Source organism: Aedes aegypti, chromosome 2, assembly GCF_002204515.2.
Source record: "Aedes aegypti strain LVP_AGWG chromosome 2, AaegL5.0 Primary Assembly, whole genome shotgun sequence".
In the NCBI taxonomy this organism is placed as follows: Eukaryota; Metazoa; Arthropoda; class Insecta; order Diptera; family Culicidae; genus Aedes; species Aedes aegypti.
In genome coordinates, this window is record NC_035108.1 from 426,700,950 (window position 1) to 426,720,288 (window position 19,339).

The window sequence follows — 19,339 nt, forward strand, 5'->3', positions numbered from 1 at the left end:
TCTTCTCGGAGGAATTTATCTAGAGATTCTTAGAGAAATACGTGTAGAGATTCAATAGTGCAATAATAAAAAGTTGTCTGCTGACTCTTTGCTATAGTGCCTCCAGCAACCCATCGCAGAATTCTTCAACAAATTCTTCTATGCGTACCTCCAAGAAATCTCACAAAATTTCAATGGCTTATGGAAGAGATTCCTTCAAACCAAATTACTTGAATGTCTGCTTTTTGGATTACTAAATAACTTTCTGTCAAGGAATTAGTCAAACAAAAATCTTGCATAATTTCTTGAAGTAATATCTTTTTTGAAGAAATTGCGGAATAAATACTTGAGGTAATTATTAGATAAATTTAATGAGGAATCTTTAGAAGAATTTCCAAAATTTCTGGGTAGTTGGTCTTATCGATAACTTTGCAGACTATCAACTCGTTTAATGTAGTATTGATAGATAATTTTTCCCTGACTTCTAGTGAAATTCCCTGACTTTCCAGGTCAACAAATAATTCCCACATCTCGGAATCCAAACATGGCAGGCACAATGGCCGGCTTGTGCCCCTACTCACGATTTCAAAGGCACTAATCTGCTGAAATAATGAACGCACAAAGTCAACCTTCTTATTTTAAGCTTTCTGGTAGTGCACAAAGCTTAAATAGAAATGGCAGTGTAGTTTGATGCTTTTTTCGCGAGATTTGTGCCTCCAAAGTTTTGGTACATTATTGAATTCTGATTCCAAGCTGTTTCACCTTAAAAAACAAGGATCTCTACAATAACTCCTGGACTCCTGAGGAAGTAGCAGAGATTTCAAAGATAATTTGTTAAAATAATAAAAAAATCAAATCTCATGCTAGTATTCCGTAGGATTTCCTAAAGAAATTCCTTGAAAAACATTGGAAAGAATCTCTATCGAAATTTATGTAAACAAGTTCTGGGTTATTATTGAAAAAACTGGTGTGGAAAGTTAAAAAAAATGCATGAGAATTTTTCGAGATACTTTTTATGAATATGGTTTGGTAAAACTGTAGGAGTAATGGATAATGTTCGAAAAATTCCTTTAAAAAAAATATTTTTTCGAAGAACCCCTCAAGGAATTTCAGATTTCTAATAGGAAACGTTTATGAATTCTTGAATTAATCCAAATGAACAGGTAGAAAATTTATTTTTATTTTTTTTAAGCACTCTGGAATAAACCTTTGTGGATTTTTTTCGGAAGAAATATGTACTGCAGAAATCTTTTGAAGAGTAACAACTGGAGAACTCGGTTGAAGGATTAATGGAAAATATCTGGAAGAAATTCTAGGGTAGTTTTAGAAAAACAATTAAAGTAATACCTGAGGAAGTTTCTGGAAGTAGTAGCTTTGAAGTTTTCAAAGTTTTTGGGAGCGAATTCTGTAGAAATTCTGCAATACATCTTTTCAAAAATTGCTGGAAGAGTTTTTTGGGAGAATTGGTAGAAATATCTTTAGAAGAATTCCTGGAGAGATTCCTGTAGGAGAAAGTATTTTAAATAAAATCGCTATGATAGTTCCTGAAGCTTTTCCTCGTGGAATCTGAGACGAATTTCTTGAGGAACCCGTTATAGTCTCTGAAGAATTTGGAGACTGTAAAGTTTTGCATCCGGATTCAATGCAAACAGAATAAGGAAAAAAAGATACTTTAGAAAGCATTTTGGTTAAAAGAGATAACCAAAAAAACACAACCCCTGTTGCACCAAATGTGAATTAATGTGTAAGTGTAAACGGCATAAGCGTATGCTTCGGGCACTTCATACTTGGTATTTTTACCATTAAATGATTGCTCAATATACAGCATATGCAACAACTGATAACAATAAAGCTTTATAAGCTTATAATTGATAGCCCGCTTTCTTCGAAAACCCAAATGATATCATTTGATTATTTACTTCGGCACTTACCCTCAGTAGCCACGTTAACACGGAGTCTCGATATGGAATATAGGTTGAAGCACTTCGCTTTGTTTCGGCCAATGCCGAAATCACCTTCCCCAAGGTTAGCAGACTTTTGTTGATGCTGATTCCTTCCTTGAGTCGTTCACTGCTCGCACCGCACGTCTGACTGACCCGTTCCGAACCGGCCAAATCTACCAGACTGATTTTGCTCCGTTTGGTCTGATGGACCGCATTCAGGTTCCGTTGCTCTGAAGAGATTACCTCTGAAAGGTTGAGGACCACGGAAAAAATCGAATGGGACCGGGAGCTTTTGTCGTTCATTCCGGTAGCAGCCGTCGCTCGCTGGCTGTTACCGACTGCAAGCCAGTTTCTCAGGGCGGAGTGGGAATCCACCGGATGGGTGCTTAAATCTACAACGTATGGACCCCAAAAGGGGTGTTCCCGCACTTTTAACGGGGGCTTCTTCACGTTCGATGTAGTCACAGAAAATACTCCTTCGGTGGGCGAAACGGCCAATAAATCGTGGATTTTTTCGTTATATATTTCAAAATAGCTGACCTCGACCTCGGCCTGCATTTTGCCCTTTAATGCTTCGATGCGACAAAACAACTCCTGACAGAAACGTGGAATGATACCAGCTTCCGAGCTGATTTCCATATCATCCGAATCTATTCCCATCATGCTGTAGCTCTTTCCGGATCCCGTTTGGCCATAAGCAAACAGGCAAGCATTGTATCCTTCAAAGGCTTTATCTATCAGTGGTTTCATTAGGCGGTTATAAACACCCGTCTGGTCAACGTAGGATCGATCCTCAGCATTGCACGACCAAAAAGCATGATCGTATTGAAAGCAGTGCTCCACTCCGGCCGAATTATCTGCCGTATTTCCGGCATTCACCACCACTTCATTTTCCCTCACCCGCACAATGTTTGCAACGGAATCAATACACTCTTTGGCAGATAGTGGCCTGACACGGACCGCTACCTTTAAATTGCTGATCTCTGCAGTTAACACATCTTTGTCCTTAACGGACTTCACCGATTCATCCAACTTCCCTGAAGGACGTCCGCCAGGGCTATCCAAGGACACTTTCGAAAAACACTCCGGAGTTCCAACGGCTAAACCCTCAAGGGCAGACCTGGTCTTCTTCAGCCTGTCAACCGGGGTGCCATACGTCGATCCCCCGCAGCTTTTGAACGACGTTATCGAATCCGATCGGGGTCGGAACTGCGACACCGGGGTCAAAGCGAGCGATGATTTGGACTTGGTGTTGGAAAACAGCGCCGATGGATTCTTCGATTTCTTCATAGCTGAAGACGATGGAGTTTGGTATAGACTTTCATTGCTAGACGAACTAGTGGTGGTGTACTTCAACGCACCTACCAACGATGCACTGACCGTAGGCCTCACCAAATTGGACCTGCCCGGAGTCAAGGGTTTCGATCCGAAACGACTTCCGCCACTTTTCGGGGTTGTGAAGTTGGAATTCATCGTGCCGCTGTATTTTCTTAGTTTTCAAGCACAATCACCACTGCACATGCACAATAAGAAAACAGATTCACTCAACATCACCAAACAAGCATTGTGAAATGGATAATTTCGCGTTTTTTTGACTAAAGTAAATCAAAAACGGTTTGAACAGCGCAACACGATTCGCGGATCGACAAAAAAAGCGTTGGAAAATGTTATTGGAAAGTAAACTGTCAACATCGGTGGGTTTGAATTTTGTTGTTCTTTCTTTTTTTCTGTTTTTCTTCACATCAGTGCGCCGGTTGCTGTGAAGGCGTTACGTACTGAAGTGTAACGGCAGGCACAGCTCTGTTCGTTGGATTCTGCAGCGGGTGCAAGAAAAAAAAAATCTAGAAAGATTAGCGATCTGGGCGAAACTGTCAAAATGTACACAATTCAAGAAAATATAGCGTTGAAATTGTAGCTTGATTGTCTGATCACTGCACTTAAACTTTTCCCCTACCGATAATTTAACTATGTATAAAAAACGCAAATTTGCAGAAGACGAAACTTCACTTCATGGAAAACATAGTTCATTCATTCATTTCATAACGCCGAAAATGTCCATTTTTGACACCCTCACACTCCCTTGTAACGCTTTTTGTATGAACATCCTAAAAATTTTGCATGAGCCGTAACATCATACGCACACTCACCCACCCTTTTTAGCGTTATGAAATTTGTGAATAAGCCCCAAACAAAAAATAAACACGGCGCAAAAGTAATAGGCGATACTGAAAATAATATCGATTACAGGCTCATAATATTGGGCGATACTGGCATTCTCGAGTACGTTTTAGGCGAAACCTTTAAAGATTTTTTGTGTACGATAATGCGAGGTATGCACCTGAAACGTAAAGCACTCAAGTAATATTTATCTCTTTTACCGAAGTAATTTTGACAGCTGACCCAGTATGAACGAAGTGTCACTTTTACTTGCGGAATAATTGAGCGGCACATTTTTCCGTACGGAAGCTGTCACTCTCCATTTGATTTGTGTAGCAGGCGTTACCGACGCTATGATATCAGCTCTACTTCTCAGCAGCGTACAGCTCAAGTAATTTCGGTAGCGGAACCATTCTTTGACCGTTTCTTGTCCTATCCTTTTGCACAGTACTTGGATTTATTCACAAATTTCATAACGCCAAAAATGGCTATTTTCAACACCCTTTACGTCCATTTACGTCCTCACTGGAACAGAGCCTGCTTCTCAGCGTATAGTGTTCTTATGAGCACTTTTACAGTTATTCACTGAGAGCTTTCTGTGCCAAAGTTGCCATTTTCGCATTCGTATATCGTGTGGCAAGTACGACGATACTCTATGCCCAGGGAAGTCAAGGAAATTTCCTTTACGAAAAGATCCTGGACCGACTGGGATTCCAACCCAGACACTTTCAGCATGGCTTTGCTTTGTAGCCGCGGACTCTAACCACTCGGCTAAGGAAGGTCCAACAGTTTGGTTCAATACCCACCCACCCCCTCATAATGCATTTTGTAAGAATATTTTCCAAACTTTGTATGACCTGTAGCATCTTGAAGACATCCACCCACCCCCTTCAGCGTTATGAAATGTGTGAATGGGCCCATATGATCAGCATAACGGCCATAACTAGTAATCCTTTATAAGAGAGATTCGCGGAAGCTGACATTTCTGTCAAAGTGTGAGCCAATCGAGCAGCGAGAGCTGTCAAAGTGTGAGCCAAACGAACATGCGTTATGTTTGTTTTGAACATTTCTTGAGGAGTAATGCAATCCGCTTGAAATTATTTCGGTAAAAGTAATTTTGCATAAAGCAAAACAATGAAATATTTTTCTTTTTTAAATATTTGTCAATGCGATTTTTAGATGTTGATTTTTTCGGCTGTTTATTAGTTTGGATATGTAGCTCAAAGATCTATAACGAAACAAAATACATTTTTTAGCAATGAAGAAGTCATGTCCGTGTTACAATATTATTCCCGACGCCGAGCAAAATCAACACTGCTGGTCTGTTGCCAAATCATTCCATTTTACTTCCGCTTATCTCTCTATAAAGGATCACTAGCCATGAGCCTATGCATGCTATAAAACGTTTGACTTTTACTGTGCGCCCTGTTTTCAAGTTGCCCGTGAGAGAGAACGAGACAGCACCAACACACGGCGCACAGTAAAAGTCAAACGAACAAAAGAATTTATAGCACGTACAGAGGCTCATAACCGTTTTAACCCCCTACACGCTAAACTTGTTCCGCTCAAAAACGAGTGCCGAGCGCACAGCGTTAGCTTTCGAAGTCTCCGTGATGGGTTAAAACAACTTAACGTTAGGTAAACTCGAAAGAACCCAAATTTGGCGTATTCCATGGAACTTCGACGCTGGGTCGGTGCGTCTCTCTCTCTGTTTTTGACAACATTGCTGTTGCGAGAGAGGCAAAACAACTTAACCGTGAGTAAAAACTAAACGCAGCCTACCCAAATTTAAGTAAAAACGAATTTATTTTTTGGGCAGACTGATTTCTCCGTATGAGCCTCTGTACGTGCCATAAAATCTTTTGTTCTCATGACTTTTACTGTGCGCCGTGTGTTGGTGCTGTCTCGCTCTCTCTCACGGGCAACTTGAAAACAGAGCGCACAGTAAAAGTCAAACATTTTATAGCATGCATAGGTTCATAGGTGTCCACGAGACAAAATCTGAGTAGAAAACTACTCGCGTGTACAGCCGCGGTTTTTATGGCACGTACGTTACATGTGTTACATATTGTTCATCTTTCTATCGCGCTCTATCTGTCTGTCTCGCTCACTCAACCGCACAGCAAAGCCGATTCAAACGCTGGCAGGCGCACAGTTCAGTTTCACAGAGAGGTGCCGGAAAGCAGAAAGGAAAGATCACCGAAAAATCTGTGCGCGTTGTTATCAGTGACGTGTAAATATACAGTTCGTTTCTGCTTACGGCGACTCGCAGGATTTGCAGCTATTTGTCCAACCGGAATGGATAACCTCGTTCAGAATCGGGGGCGAAAGCCCGCCACCGTGGTAAAACGCCAAGGCGAATCAAAATCCTATCGGGTGCACATCGCTCTGGGATTGTTTCTGGTGATGCTGTGGTTGTCTTTCCCGACGCTTTGTTCCGGCCATTATGAGCACGATCATCATCATGACCACCATCACGGCCACGATGAAAACCCGAGCTTCAAGGTAAGAGTTGTCTACGGAGGGAAGCACATCCTTGGGTTATATAATTAAAGGATTCTTTCTGTCCATTCACAGTACTCGAGACAAGCTAATGAAATGTATGAAGAGGCCAGTCATGATCATCATCATCACCACCATGATCACGATCATGGACACCATCATGATGATCATGATCACCATCACCACCATCATCATCATGATCATCAGGAAGTGCCGAAATCGAAGGATAAACCCCAAGTCGGTAAGTCGGATTGTTTATTTCTTGAGTCCTCAAATTTGACCAGGGCTGGTAGCGAGTAACTTTTAAGTGAAGTGGGTCACTAAAAGTTAAAGGAATTTCAACTAAATTATTTCTCACATGACTTATGATCTCGCCCTATAAGCCATTGGTAACCATGTGTGTAGCATGTTGTTTCTGAGAATTTGATTGAATTTACACGTTATTTAACAACTCTATGGTGAAGAAAGGATCATTCTCTACCTACCAGTGGTGTTAGTTTGGATGCTCATTCATTCACTTGCTTAGAAACAACGAGCTACACACTAGGTTACCAATGGCTTTTAGGGCGTTATCTCAGATTATGCGAGATTTTTTCAGTTATTTTGAGCAACATTTTTCGAAATTAAAGTATGTCTCTTTAATTCATTTTAATTTTATTTTCTTTAAAATAGGAATAACTTGATGGATGCTTCTTATAAAAATGGCTCTTTCTCCGTTTGGAATAATCATAAGAAATTCAAAAGTAATGATTATATACAAAAATTAGGAAATTTACCCGAGTTTGAAAGAATAACTAATGTACAAAAGAACGGAAAATTATTGTAAAAACATTATAGAGTTAATTAATGGGAATATCCCCAGGTAGTCTACTTCAGGGCTTCATGGATTCCTCCAGAGATCGCTCCAAGGATTCCACCAGGAAATTCCTTTAGGATTCCATCAGAAATTCCTACAAGAAATTATTTTACATATTTTATAGGGTTTCCTCCAGGATTCCTGATGGAATAGGGTGATCAAAGTATTTTGGACAGACGATACGCGTATATGATTTGGCCATTTACGGCAAAATCAAATGGAGTTGGCGAAATCATATACGCGTACAAAACGTTATTTTAAAATACATAAAACCCTACCTCCTGGAAAATAGATACGTGAATTACTTTAACGAATTTTCCAGGTAATTTCCCATGGATTTTCTCAGAAATTTATACAGAGATTCGTACTGGTTTTCTATAAATTACTCAGGAGATTCATTCAAGACATCTTCTAAAAATTCATCCAAAGATGAACCACGAATTTTATCAGAAAATATTCTTAGATTTTTTCCATAGATTACATTAGGAAAAAGATATCTAGATTCCTCTAGGAAAATCCCTTTATGGATTTCTCCACAAATATCTCCAGGGATCTCTCCCGCATAATCTTCACAATTATTCTTCCAGAGATTTCTCCCAGATTTTCTCCAGGGATTTTTTTCTGAGATACCTCCAGGGATTCCTACAGCAATTTACCCAGGAAATCCTTCAAAGATTCCTTCATAAATTAACCCAGGTAACCTTTCATTGATTCAAGCAATTAACCCAGGCAATCCTTCACAGATTCCTACACGAATTTCCCCAAAGACAACTCCAGGGATTTTTCCAGGAAAATCTCCAGGGATTCCCCAGAAATTTATCCTGAAATTTCTTCAGGAATTTCACCAAGAACTACTCCAGGAAAATTTCTACATGGGTTCCTCTAAAAATTGTTCCAATTATTTCCTCAGAAATCCTCCAGAGATTTCTTCGGGTATTCATTCAGCGACTCCTGCAAGGGATCAGGCAAGGATTCTTCAAGTGATTTTCCCAGATATTCTTCTAGAGATTACTCTAAAGATTCTTCCATGTAATACTACAGAGATTTCTCCATATTTGTTTCTAGAGGGGATTATCCGGGGATCTCTAGGGATTTATTTATTTTATTACGATTTATTCATGAAACTTTTCTAGAAGTTTCTCTAGGGATTGCTCAAAGAATTTCGCCAGCGATTCTTGCAAGAATTTATCCAGATGCTTTTCAAAAACTTCTTAAGTAAAGGAGTTCCTCGAGCATTTCCTGGAACAAATCTTAAAGGAATCCCTGGAGGCACTGTTGGGGTAATTTCTGAATAAATCATTGGATGAATTCACGAGGGAATCTCTAAAAACAATTGTATAAGAATTTTTAGAGGCCAATAACGAATCATTGGAAAAAATATCGGGGAATTCCTGGAGGATCACTTGGAAACATTTTGGAGTGATTCATGTAGCGATTTTATTTGGGATATCCCTGGGAGAGTTCTTGAAAGAAAATATTGAAATAATTTCTTGTAGAATCCCTGAAGGAAATTCAGTGGAAAAGCTGAAGAAATTCCTAGAGGAATTCCTAAAAAAAATCTCTAAATTTCTGCAAGTATACTTGGAGGATTTTCTTATGGGTCTTGCAAAAATTACGTCACGCTCCGAGGGGGGGGAGGCAGGGGTGGTCAAGCCACCTGTGACATAATTTATGTACCATCCATATAATAGGAGTATTTTTTAAGATCTCTGGAGGAATTTCTGGACAAAGTCGAAAATTTTTGAGGAGATTTTTCTGGTGTAATCCTTAGAGGAGCCTCTGGAAAGATTTCTGGAGGAAGCTCTATAGGAATATCAGGAAAAAACGTTTGAAGAAATCTCTAAAGAAATTCCTGAAGCAATCCCTAGAATAATTGCTTGAGAAGTTCCCATAGAAATCCTTAGAGAAATTCCTGGGTGAATCCCAGTGAAGATTATATTGGAGGAATCGCTGGAGTAACTCCTTGCTAAATTTCTAGAAGAATCCTTGTAGATATTTTGCTGCAAAATACTCTGAAATAATCATTGGAAGAATCCCTGCAGGAACACCTGATAGAATTCCTGAAGGAATCGCTGAAGATATTTCTGGAGACCTGTCGGAACCGCTTTAAAAAATCTGTAACGATCAAGAATTCTCCCTCGAGAAATCTTTGGCGAAATCCCTAGAGAAACCACTGTAAGGATTACGGTAGAGATTATCTTGGAAGCATTTCTGATACAATCCCAATATTCGAAGGAAAAATCTCTGGAAGCCTTTGGTAACCGAGTTGTAGCTATTTGTTTCTTAGCAAATTAATGGACCAAGATAAAAACTATCACCATTGGGAGATCTTCTCTTCATCGTAGCATTGTTAAATAACGTGTAAGTTCACTCGGTATTGACAAGCTACACACTTGGAATTGATTTTTATGTAAAATTAAAGAAAAAAATACATAAAAAGTTTTTGAAAAATGTATCTCTACTTTTCACTTCTCCCACAAGTGGGGCAAGTGAAAAGTTTGTCGTTTGAACAATAAAATGAAAAACTAACAGTTATATTCACGATTTCCATTAACTGTAACATTTGTTAAGAAGTCTAAATAAACAATAACGTAAGTAGCATGTAAACAAAGAAAATTTTAATCTTGCCAATTCATTTTTTTCTGTTCAGTTATTTATGTTTGTTGAAATTATTCGGCAACATTATTACTACAGCATTTTCAATGTTAGTACTTACATCATGGGACAGCAATTACATTTCTGCTCTGTACAATTTCCACCGCTCGTTATTTGTTTATAAGAAAGTCGGATATGACGTCGGATAACTCTTTGGGAGAAATCATTTCTTGGAACGGAATCCTTGAATAAAGTATTTTGATTGTTTCGTGTGGATAGGCTCATAGGGTTTATTCCCAAATTTCATAACGCCAAAAATTGCCATTTTCAACACCCACCCACCCCCTCATAACGCATTTTGTAAGAATATTTTCCGAATTTTGTATAACCTGTAACATCTTGAAGACACCCACCCACCCCCTTCAGCGTTATGAAAAATGTGAATGATCCCATATCCCATTTTAATGTTTTGAACTAGCTTTACATAGACATTCCACGAGATTCCCGTGCGTTCTCTTATATTGGACCTTTTCAATCAACGTCTACCTTAACCATGTGTGTGTGTGGGTTCCCGAGTGGAATGGGGATTTGATCTCCCAATAACTTTTATCAGTTTTGTTGTGAAGTTTAAATCTTATAATATATTTGATTATATAGCCGGAAGAGCAAGAATTAGAATACTGTTAAAAGTGTACGGTTTGAATGAACAACAATTTCAGTGTCCACATATCACACAAATTTCTTATGGTTTGTATAGCAACCCGATCAAGGTAAGCCATTTGCATTTTTCAATACACATATATGATGTACGATTGCCAACACAAGTTGATAACTCCATTCCTAAGTGAGTACCAATAATATTGTGCTTTGCTTTGATAAATGGATTATTGGGAAAGTTGTGTATCGCACTTCGAAGGTCACCAAGCAGTGGTTCCAATATGTTTCTAAGCAAATGGAAAGTTCTTCAAATGTACATTTACGCGACAAATTACACTGGTTTTTCTATCCAAATGCAGATTTGCACTTGACTGCATCATTGTCACAATTAATTATAATCGAACAAGCCTATTTCAAATGGCTGACATACTTTTACAAATGTTTTACAAGCAAGTTTTCGTGAAACAAATGAAACAAACAAACTAGCAACCCTGCTGAGAGCACATGCTTTTGATAAAACGTAAACAATTTTCGTTGGCGCGAAACCGCTTCACTGCCTTTTCTTGCCCGCCAACGGCGAAAACAAAAGGTTTGACGTTTCCGCACTTATGAACCCGCCCGCACTTCTGAAGTGCGGGGTCCAATAAGGTGGGAACTGCGCAATAAATGCATGCTGATATGCATACATCACTTCGAATCAGTGATGAGTTCTCTTGCTATAAAATCTAACTCATAACTCAATTGTATAGAAAATATCTATCGCCGCTTCTGATGAAGTACGACGGCACACAAAGCATTCACTGTGTGACTTGCAGTTGGCACTGTGTCGTGTTTTTGCATACTATTGTTTTACTCGCAAAGTGATCAAGTAGAATCTTCTTCTTTCTGGCATTACGTCCCCACTGGGACAGAGCCTGCTTCTCAGCTTAGTGTTCTTCTGAGAGCTTACTGTGACCCTCACAACCCTCAGCTTGGTCTTGCTGAATAGCTGGGCCCCAAGTAGAATCATTTTGTTTCAAACGGACGTAGTTCGAGACAGTTGTATTGATAATATTTTCTCCTACACTTGGTATCAAACTTAAAGGAATGGATTCGGAAGATGATCTATTGATGTTCACCGCGAGTGAAGAGGCTACCCAAACCAATGCTGCGGACCCTTTGCCTGTGCTTTCCAGCAAGCGTGTCGCCGATTCACCAGCTTCTAATAATGACAAAAAGTCTCGCACTAAGCAGGATCTATCAACTTCTTTGAAATTGGTGGTCAAGCTTTCGAGAGGCTATGTCGATGAGATTTTCTTCAATGATTTGATGACCCAGCTCTTCACCATTCAACAAAAGCATGCAGATTATGCAGTTCAACCAACTTTTACTGGCTCAGGATATTCTCAAGGAATGGCATGGTTTTCGGCAAACGATGACTATAGCAAAGAGTGGCTAGTTAGTTCCCTTAAGCAAATAGCAGACAAAATGGTTCTTCCAGAATTTGATGTTCAAGCTTTTGTTCCAATTCAACCGTTGAGAAAAATATTTTTTTCGGCTCCATTGGTACCGAAACTCGATCGAAATTCTCACAAAATTGTGATGAACATGATTACCAAATTGAACACAAATTTGGATACCAGATTCTGGAAGGTATCTCGTATATGTCCACCAATCAATTATAAACATTCAATTATTTTGATGATTGACGAAGCTTCGGTCAACTTACTTGCACAACAAGCGAATCGCATCTTCTATTCATTCACCCAGCTGTATGTGAAAGTCTACCCAAAAGCTTGAAAAACACATTTGTAAGTCGAAAATATGAAGAAAAGGAATTGAATTACAATAAATCATATATTTTGCAATGAGTCACTACTCCAAATGTAATCCATTATAAGAAAGAAGTGTGTAAAAATGCAGATTGCAATATAATTGAAATGAAATAATTGACGCTGTTATATATTTTTAAAATATGTTGCTTGTCCTATCTGAATTAGTTTTTCTAACAATCATGTCTAGAACATGTGTAACAATGCCATGTGCAAGTTCATTTTGAACAATCGAAACACGATAAGCATTCTTGCCCAAGTTACAATTCTAGAATATTCGTGAAATATGTTCAACTATGGACAATTGAACTGCAATAAATTATTCGGTCAAATTACGGTTCAAAACTCTACGATAGACGAAAACTCTATATCATGTTACTATTCGTTCAAATATGACGTTGAAGGTCAGTAATCATAGATATTCAGTTTTGAATTATGGAAAATATTTCAAAAGCGATGAGCTAGTGACCTGCAATGCCCTTAAGGTGTCCAATGTTTCTTTTGCATCAGGTAAATGATGAAAAAGGCTTTATAAGTCGCGAGGCACAAATCTCCCATTTTGAGGGGAACGTGCCACTTGAGCCAAAGTTCTGATATATTGGACCTTTTCAATCAACGTCTACCTTTCAATCGGCTGTCCGAAGTAGACACAATTATACAGGAATGTTTGGCAACCTCTTTTAGAGAAGTTCCATGTTTATATTAGCTTTTATCGCTTTGAGTAAACTGTTTCTTGAATTATCAGCACACTCTGTTTTTCTATGGTAATTGCAAAGCTTGTTTACCTTTAGATGCCTTAAGAGTAAACACAAATTCAATCTCTAATAAAAAACTTTTCACTTGCCCCACGTGATTAGAAAATTGAATTGAATTTTGAAACGTTAATTCACATATTCAGTAAAATATATATATTATTTTCACTTACCCCATTTATCCACTTGACCCGCGGTACCATATTAATATCTATATATTACAATAATATTAAATTCGCTTCCAGCCCTGTTAAGTCGAATCTCTCAAAGAATATTCCTATCATGTTCTACATTACTTTATCCGCAGATACCTTCTACATCTGGGTTCATTCGCTGGGGTCTACCCTGCTGATCAGCGCCGCACCGTTCTTCATTCTCTTTGCCATCCCGCTCGATAACACGGAAGAGATGCAACCTCGGTTGAAGACTTTGTTGGCCTTTGCCTCCGGAGGGTTGCTGGGTGATGCTTTCCTCCATCTGATTCCACATGCCATCCAGCCGCACTCGCACGGCGATGATGGCCACGGGCACAGTCATGGTCACGGTCACAGTCATGGCCATGGTCATGAAGGTGAGGATGGCCACAGCCACGATATGCGCGTAGGGCTTTGGGTCTTGGCTGGCATCATTGTGTTCTTGGCGGTGGAGAAGGCGGTTCGATTAATCAAGAAGGATGCCGGCGGACACGGACATAGTCACGGAGGACATTCCAAGAAGGAGAAGGTGCGTATAGGGAAGCGGGTGCACTTTGAGTTTCATCAGATGAGGTTGATCAAATAATTACTAAGAACTCCTATATTTTTTTTCAAAATGTCTCCTAAGTATTCTAAAAAAATACGACATAATTTCATGATCAATCTCACTGGAGTAACGTAGGCTTAGAGAAATATCTGGTTGGACATTAAGGCCCAAGTAAAAATGGTGTAAATGTCAAAACTGGAAAAGCAGTTTTCTCTTGTTAAATAGACAAATCAAAGAAAATAAAAACACACAGCTCTTTTATTTGCCAAATAAAAAGGCTGTGTGTTTTTATTTTCATCAATGTGTTGTTTTAAAAGGAGAAAACTGCTTTTTCAGTTCTGACTTTTGTGCCATTTTTTCTTGCGCCTTAACTTTGTAGCAAATCATAAGAATCTGAGACATAAGAATAAGTTCTTGGTTGAATTCTTGAATATATTATAAACGGGAGTCTTGAAGGAAGTCTGTAAAACAATTACCTAATGAACTCCTGAAAAAAATAATAATAAAAATCTTCGAAGTAATATCTCAACGAAACTTTGGACAAATATCAGAAATATTATTTGATACAATTGTGAAGAAAATCTTGAAAAATAGATACAGTTTTTGGAGTAGTGATACTTGTAATACCACGAGGAAGTCCAAAAATGTCTTAAAAATATTCTTAGAGAAACATTTCATATTCTCAAAAGAATCAAACTGTCCTGGTTTCTCTTAGTTTTATTGCAGTTAGGTTGGTCGACCAATACCCTCCCCTTGGTTATGCGACCTTGCCGCGATGGGAGGGCATAATCCATTAGCCCATATGATGGAAACCAAAGGCGTAACCTGTAGTGGTGGTATCACATTTTGGCATTTTTTGCTTAAAGCCGCGTCATAATTCATATGGCATAGACGCAATAATATCTCGGATGTGATCCAACGGACATTCTGCGTCATTGATAGAATTGATGCCCATTTCAAATAATTAATCTATTCGAAGTGGACATTAATACTTTTGGTGACGTTCAGTTTGCCTTTTGCTAACCAGAATGATCCGTAGCCACTCTTACTATTAGCTAGCTAGATACATCGTTATCATATACGACGTAGGGAATACTTAGAAACTCTTAGGAAAATGACTAGTAGATTCACTGAGTAGAAATAAGTGGCGACAATCTTATTTTAATATGGTTTTTACATTGCCATAATAAGAAATACCTCTTTTGTAACAGCGGTATAAATAATATAATTCCAGCTTCATTTTCGCAAAATTTACAAGTAGAAAGTAGGCGTTGTGAAGCATTGCATTTGCCACCGAAAAGTGAATCTTGTAGGAGACTGTAATAGAAGCCTAAGGTAACTTTACTCTTCAATATTCACTATAAAAATGACTATGGAAAGTAAGACGCTGAGATCGATCATTAGGGTACACTTGCTAGTTTCGAAAAATTGTTGAACAGACAAGGGAAGCGACTTTTTTCTTTAAGGATATATGAACGTAATGACCAATAAACACTTTGAACAACAAAAAATAAAATTAACTAGAACTACTACTAAACAGCCTAATTTTGTTAAAACTTGACGACAATTTACATTTAAGACTCTAATCTTACGTAAAAGACAGGAGTAATCAGAATAGGACTTGAATGACAAATTATTCAAAACCATTTCGACTAGACAGTATTAGTAATGACACTACTACACAACTATTTCAAACAAATTCTGATGGAGCTGCTGATTTTCACAATGCTTCCTTTTCTCAGAAGCAAGGGAATATGGGTACTTTTCAAAAACTACCACGTCACAATACTAATAAAAAAACAGTGTTCATGTGGGCGCCATTGCCTAGTCCGTCTGAGTATTGGTCCTGGTAGAGGGGAAACTTGGCAAAAGCCAGACCGAGGGTTCAGCCTTGACAAGTTAAGCTGTCAGGCAGCTCCAACTGAATAGGCCTTTTCATTTGACAGGTCCGTCTATGCATTTGTTTACATCGGTGGAGGACCGGTGCTAACACGGGCCTGTCATTTTCATAGAAGAACTGTCAAAGTGCTTCGAGATCAGCTGATTTTAAACGTCAAATGGAAAGGCCTATACCATACAAAAAAAAAAAAAAAAATAAGGTTGGTCGACCAATACCTACAAATTAGTATGTTTTTACAACAAATTAACATCTTTCTTGTAATTTGTTTGATTTCAGTCGTCGCCACCAACTTCGCCGTCGAAGAAAGAGAACAACAAAGTTTCCGACAAGAACGACAAGAAAAAAGTGGAAGCCGAAGCTGCCAAGGCCAAGGGCAAAGCCGTCAAGAAGGAACACAAGAAAGATCAAATCAAAATAGCCGGTTATCTGAACCTGGCTGCGGATTTCACCCATAACTTCACCGATGGCCTTGCGATCGGGGCTTCGTACTTGGCCGGAAACAGTATCGGTATCATCACTACCATTACCATCCTGCTGCACGAAGTTCCCCACGAGATTGGAGATTTTGCCATCTTGGTCAAATCCGGATGCTCCAAAAAGAAAGCCATGCTGCTGCAGTTGACTACGGCTATCGGTGCCCTGGCCGGTACGGTCTTAGCCTTATTGGGCAGCGGAAGCGACGCTGCCGAATCTTGGGTGCTTCCGTTTACTGCCGGTGGATTCATCTACATTGCCACCGTGTCCGTCATTCCGGAACTGCTCGAGGAATCGACCAAGCTGTGGCAATCGCTGAAGGAAATCACCGCCCTGTTGGCCGGTGTCGGAATGATGGTAATTATTGCAAAGTTTGAGTAATATGTCCACCTTCCTCGAACTCTCTGTCTGCGTGTCACTTAAACTAAAGTGTGATGTCATTCGTGTTTGGCGGGAAGCCTCGTGTTTGAGAAAATTGCAAAAGGATTTCTTAAGTACGTCTCAAGTAATAAAGTAATAATTGCTTGACACAATGTGATCAATTTCGAGCGTTTAACGTTAAACTAAATTGAACTAAACTAATTAAATCGGAGAACAATACCGCATAAATAGGGAAACAAATTGGAAACCTATCCCCATAAGTTATGTTTAAGATAATCTACTAGAGAGCAATAAATAATTTATCCACATCGTACAACAAAGCGCACCATTGACTTGTGATCTCATCCGATGACCTTTCTCAAACACGTGGCCACGCAATTGGTACAGGCTATGGCGTCTCTCTTCCCTTGTCTGTGAATGTTTGGCCCGGTACCTTATCTAGTTTGGTTCAATTTGAAGAGGAGCAGATAGATAGGTAGTTGTAAAAAAATGTATTGCCTTTATCTAGATCACGATAACTGACTCCCTTATCGCATACGACTGTCTTCTATTACTAATTTTCTGATTCTCTAATGTTCCACCACTTACTAAATCAAAAATACCTAAAAGGTATTCGTTATAACTGTATTATTACTCGTTAAACTCATAGGGGACATGCCTGAAAGCCATAGAAGAAACGATTGAACGCTGAGTGTAAAATCGCCGTTTGTGCTAGTGCAATATGTTGATTTTAATCTGATTGTTCTGTTTGTTTAATGTTTAGGAAAAAAAGAAGTAAAAATATGTTAATATTTTATTAAAGTGGAGAATAAAGTTAAGGAAATATGTCCTACTAAAAGTAATCCCTAATTAAAACGGTTGCACTAACACAAATTGGAGATCTTTTTGGCGTCAAAATAAGATTGAGAACTTGTTTTATACGGAAATAAATTCAGTCGGATTTTTTCTCAAAGAGGTGAACCAGCCTAAGGCTGAAAGCCTTTATAATAAAGAAAATCAAATCATTCAGTCTGATTCATGTCTAAGCAACAGCGTATATTTTAGAAACAAATACATATATTTATTAAAATATAATTAAATAGTTAATTTTTGCTTCGAAAATTCTGAATTAGTTGTTAGTTATGTAGAATTTTAGGACGAAATTGAGGAACAATAAGGTGAATTGGAACGCAGGGCACTTTGGAAAGATATTCTAATACAAGTTGTGCGTCGATCCCTTTCCTATCCCTTCAGAGGTGTGCTCTGACGCTTATTCTGCATTACCTGAACAACGTCTAATCGACTTGCCGTTGAAATAATGCTTTAAGGTACCGCGGGGCAAGTGAGAATACGGGGTAAGTGGGGCGTTTCGTCATAGCTCAACTAGGAAAAGTTTTTCATGAGGGTATTCTTCTAGAAAGTTGAAGATACAATGACAAGGAATGTATTTAGTACTAAACATATTTTTATTTTTATTACCATGTGGTTCATGTAACAGTTGTCAGTTCAGCGCCATTTTCAACTTGCATGACAAATTGTGACACGTTCCACGTCTTGCATTGACTCGCAAAAAATAAATGTGTTTTAAATCGAATTTCCATCAGTATGCTATAATTTTGAGTATTATTACAAGCTGCTAACGATAAACCAGTGTTTTGTTTTCATTTCATATGAAATTTTCGATGGTCCTTTTATTACCCCAGAATATATTTGTACCTGAGGTAAGTGGGACCTATCAAAACAAAATCCAGAATCAAAACTTTTCGTACACGTTTCATACATTCTCCTAGAGAGTAGCACTAAAATATTCAAACAAATGATTTTTATCAAAAAAGATCAACCTCAAATTACGTAATTGCATAGAAGGGAGAAGAAAAGTGTTATTATTCTTTAATTTTAAATTTATTTTTTATTTTTGAAATACGACTTCAAAATTGAACAAACACACAGCTGAAATTTGAAATGCATCATGAGAACAATTACTTTTCTATTTTATTTGAACTTTATTTGTTATTTCTACCAAATTAAGTAGAGATGGAAAACAATTCCACCCCATAAGGTGGTTATCTGCCATGCATATAAATAATAACAAAACATATTTATAATTTCGTCAATTATTGATTGTTTATGTTCTACATTTTAATTAACAACTTATAAATGATATATTTTGAACATGTTTAATACCTCTTTACGCTTTTATTGAGGAATTTTCAGTTAATATTAAATGTGAGGTGACATACTATTAAATAAAGGGTTTCTTCCTAAAACGTAACGTATTTTATGGTTGATCCCATATGTACATCAAATATGTACTTAAAATTAAAAATCTATGAATTATCAATCCTATTATTGTAATGGTTGACTTACTGATGTGGATTGACGCATGAAACTGGATGTGTCCCACTTGCCCCGCTTAGCGAGGCAAGTGGGACCATTGGCTCATTCTAAAACTTTCTTCCAAGGTTTTCACAATTTCGAAATTATTCGATTAGTTTCATGCACACACCAGCAAATATGTTGCCAAAACGTGATTGTGTTGTTGGATTTGAAAAATATTGACATTTGAAAATTTGATTGAACAATTTGTTTAAACTATCGTTTTTTTCGTTCCC

General features: G+C 38.3%; 2 protein-coding genes across 3 annotated transcripts in view; one reads left to right on the forward strand and one right to left on the reverse strand.

The window, feature by feature from the left end:
* Window positions 1-3,656, reverse strand: part of LOC5573188 (kinesin-like protein KIF14) — a 63,805-nt gene extending 60,149 nt beyond the window's left edge. Inside the window, exon 1 of the mRNA XM_001660756.2 lies at window positions 1,911-3,656. Coding sequence (XP_001660806.2) covers window positions 1,911-3,395 — 1,485 coding nt within the window. The 5' untranslated portion in view covers window positions 3,396-3,656. The remainder of the gene's footprint in view (window positions 1-1,910) is intronic.
* Window positions 3,657-6,206: 2,550 nt separating this feature from the next.
* On the forward strand, window positions 6,207-17,621 carry LOC5573191 (protein catecholamines up). Of its 2 annotated transcripts, XM_001660757.2 has the most exons (5): window positions 6,207-6,584; window positions 6,657-6,822; window positions 13,560-13,975; window positions 16,170-16,724; window positions 17,398-17,621. In XM_001660757.2, the coding sequence occupies exons 1-5, from the start codon at window positions 6,378-6,380 to the stop codon at window positions 17,437-17,439; spliced, it is 1,386 nt and encodes a 461-aa protein (XP_001660807.2). In that variant the 5' UTR covers window positions 6,207-6,377; the 3' UTR covers window positions 17,440-17,621. The 2 variants fall into 2 exon arrangements, with proteins under 2 accessions (XP_001660807.2, XP_001660808.2); XM_001660758.2 differs by having other exon boundaries at window positions 16,170-17,585.
* Window positions 17,622-19,339: the final 1,718 nt, after the last annotated feature.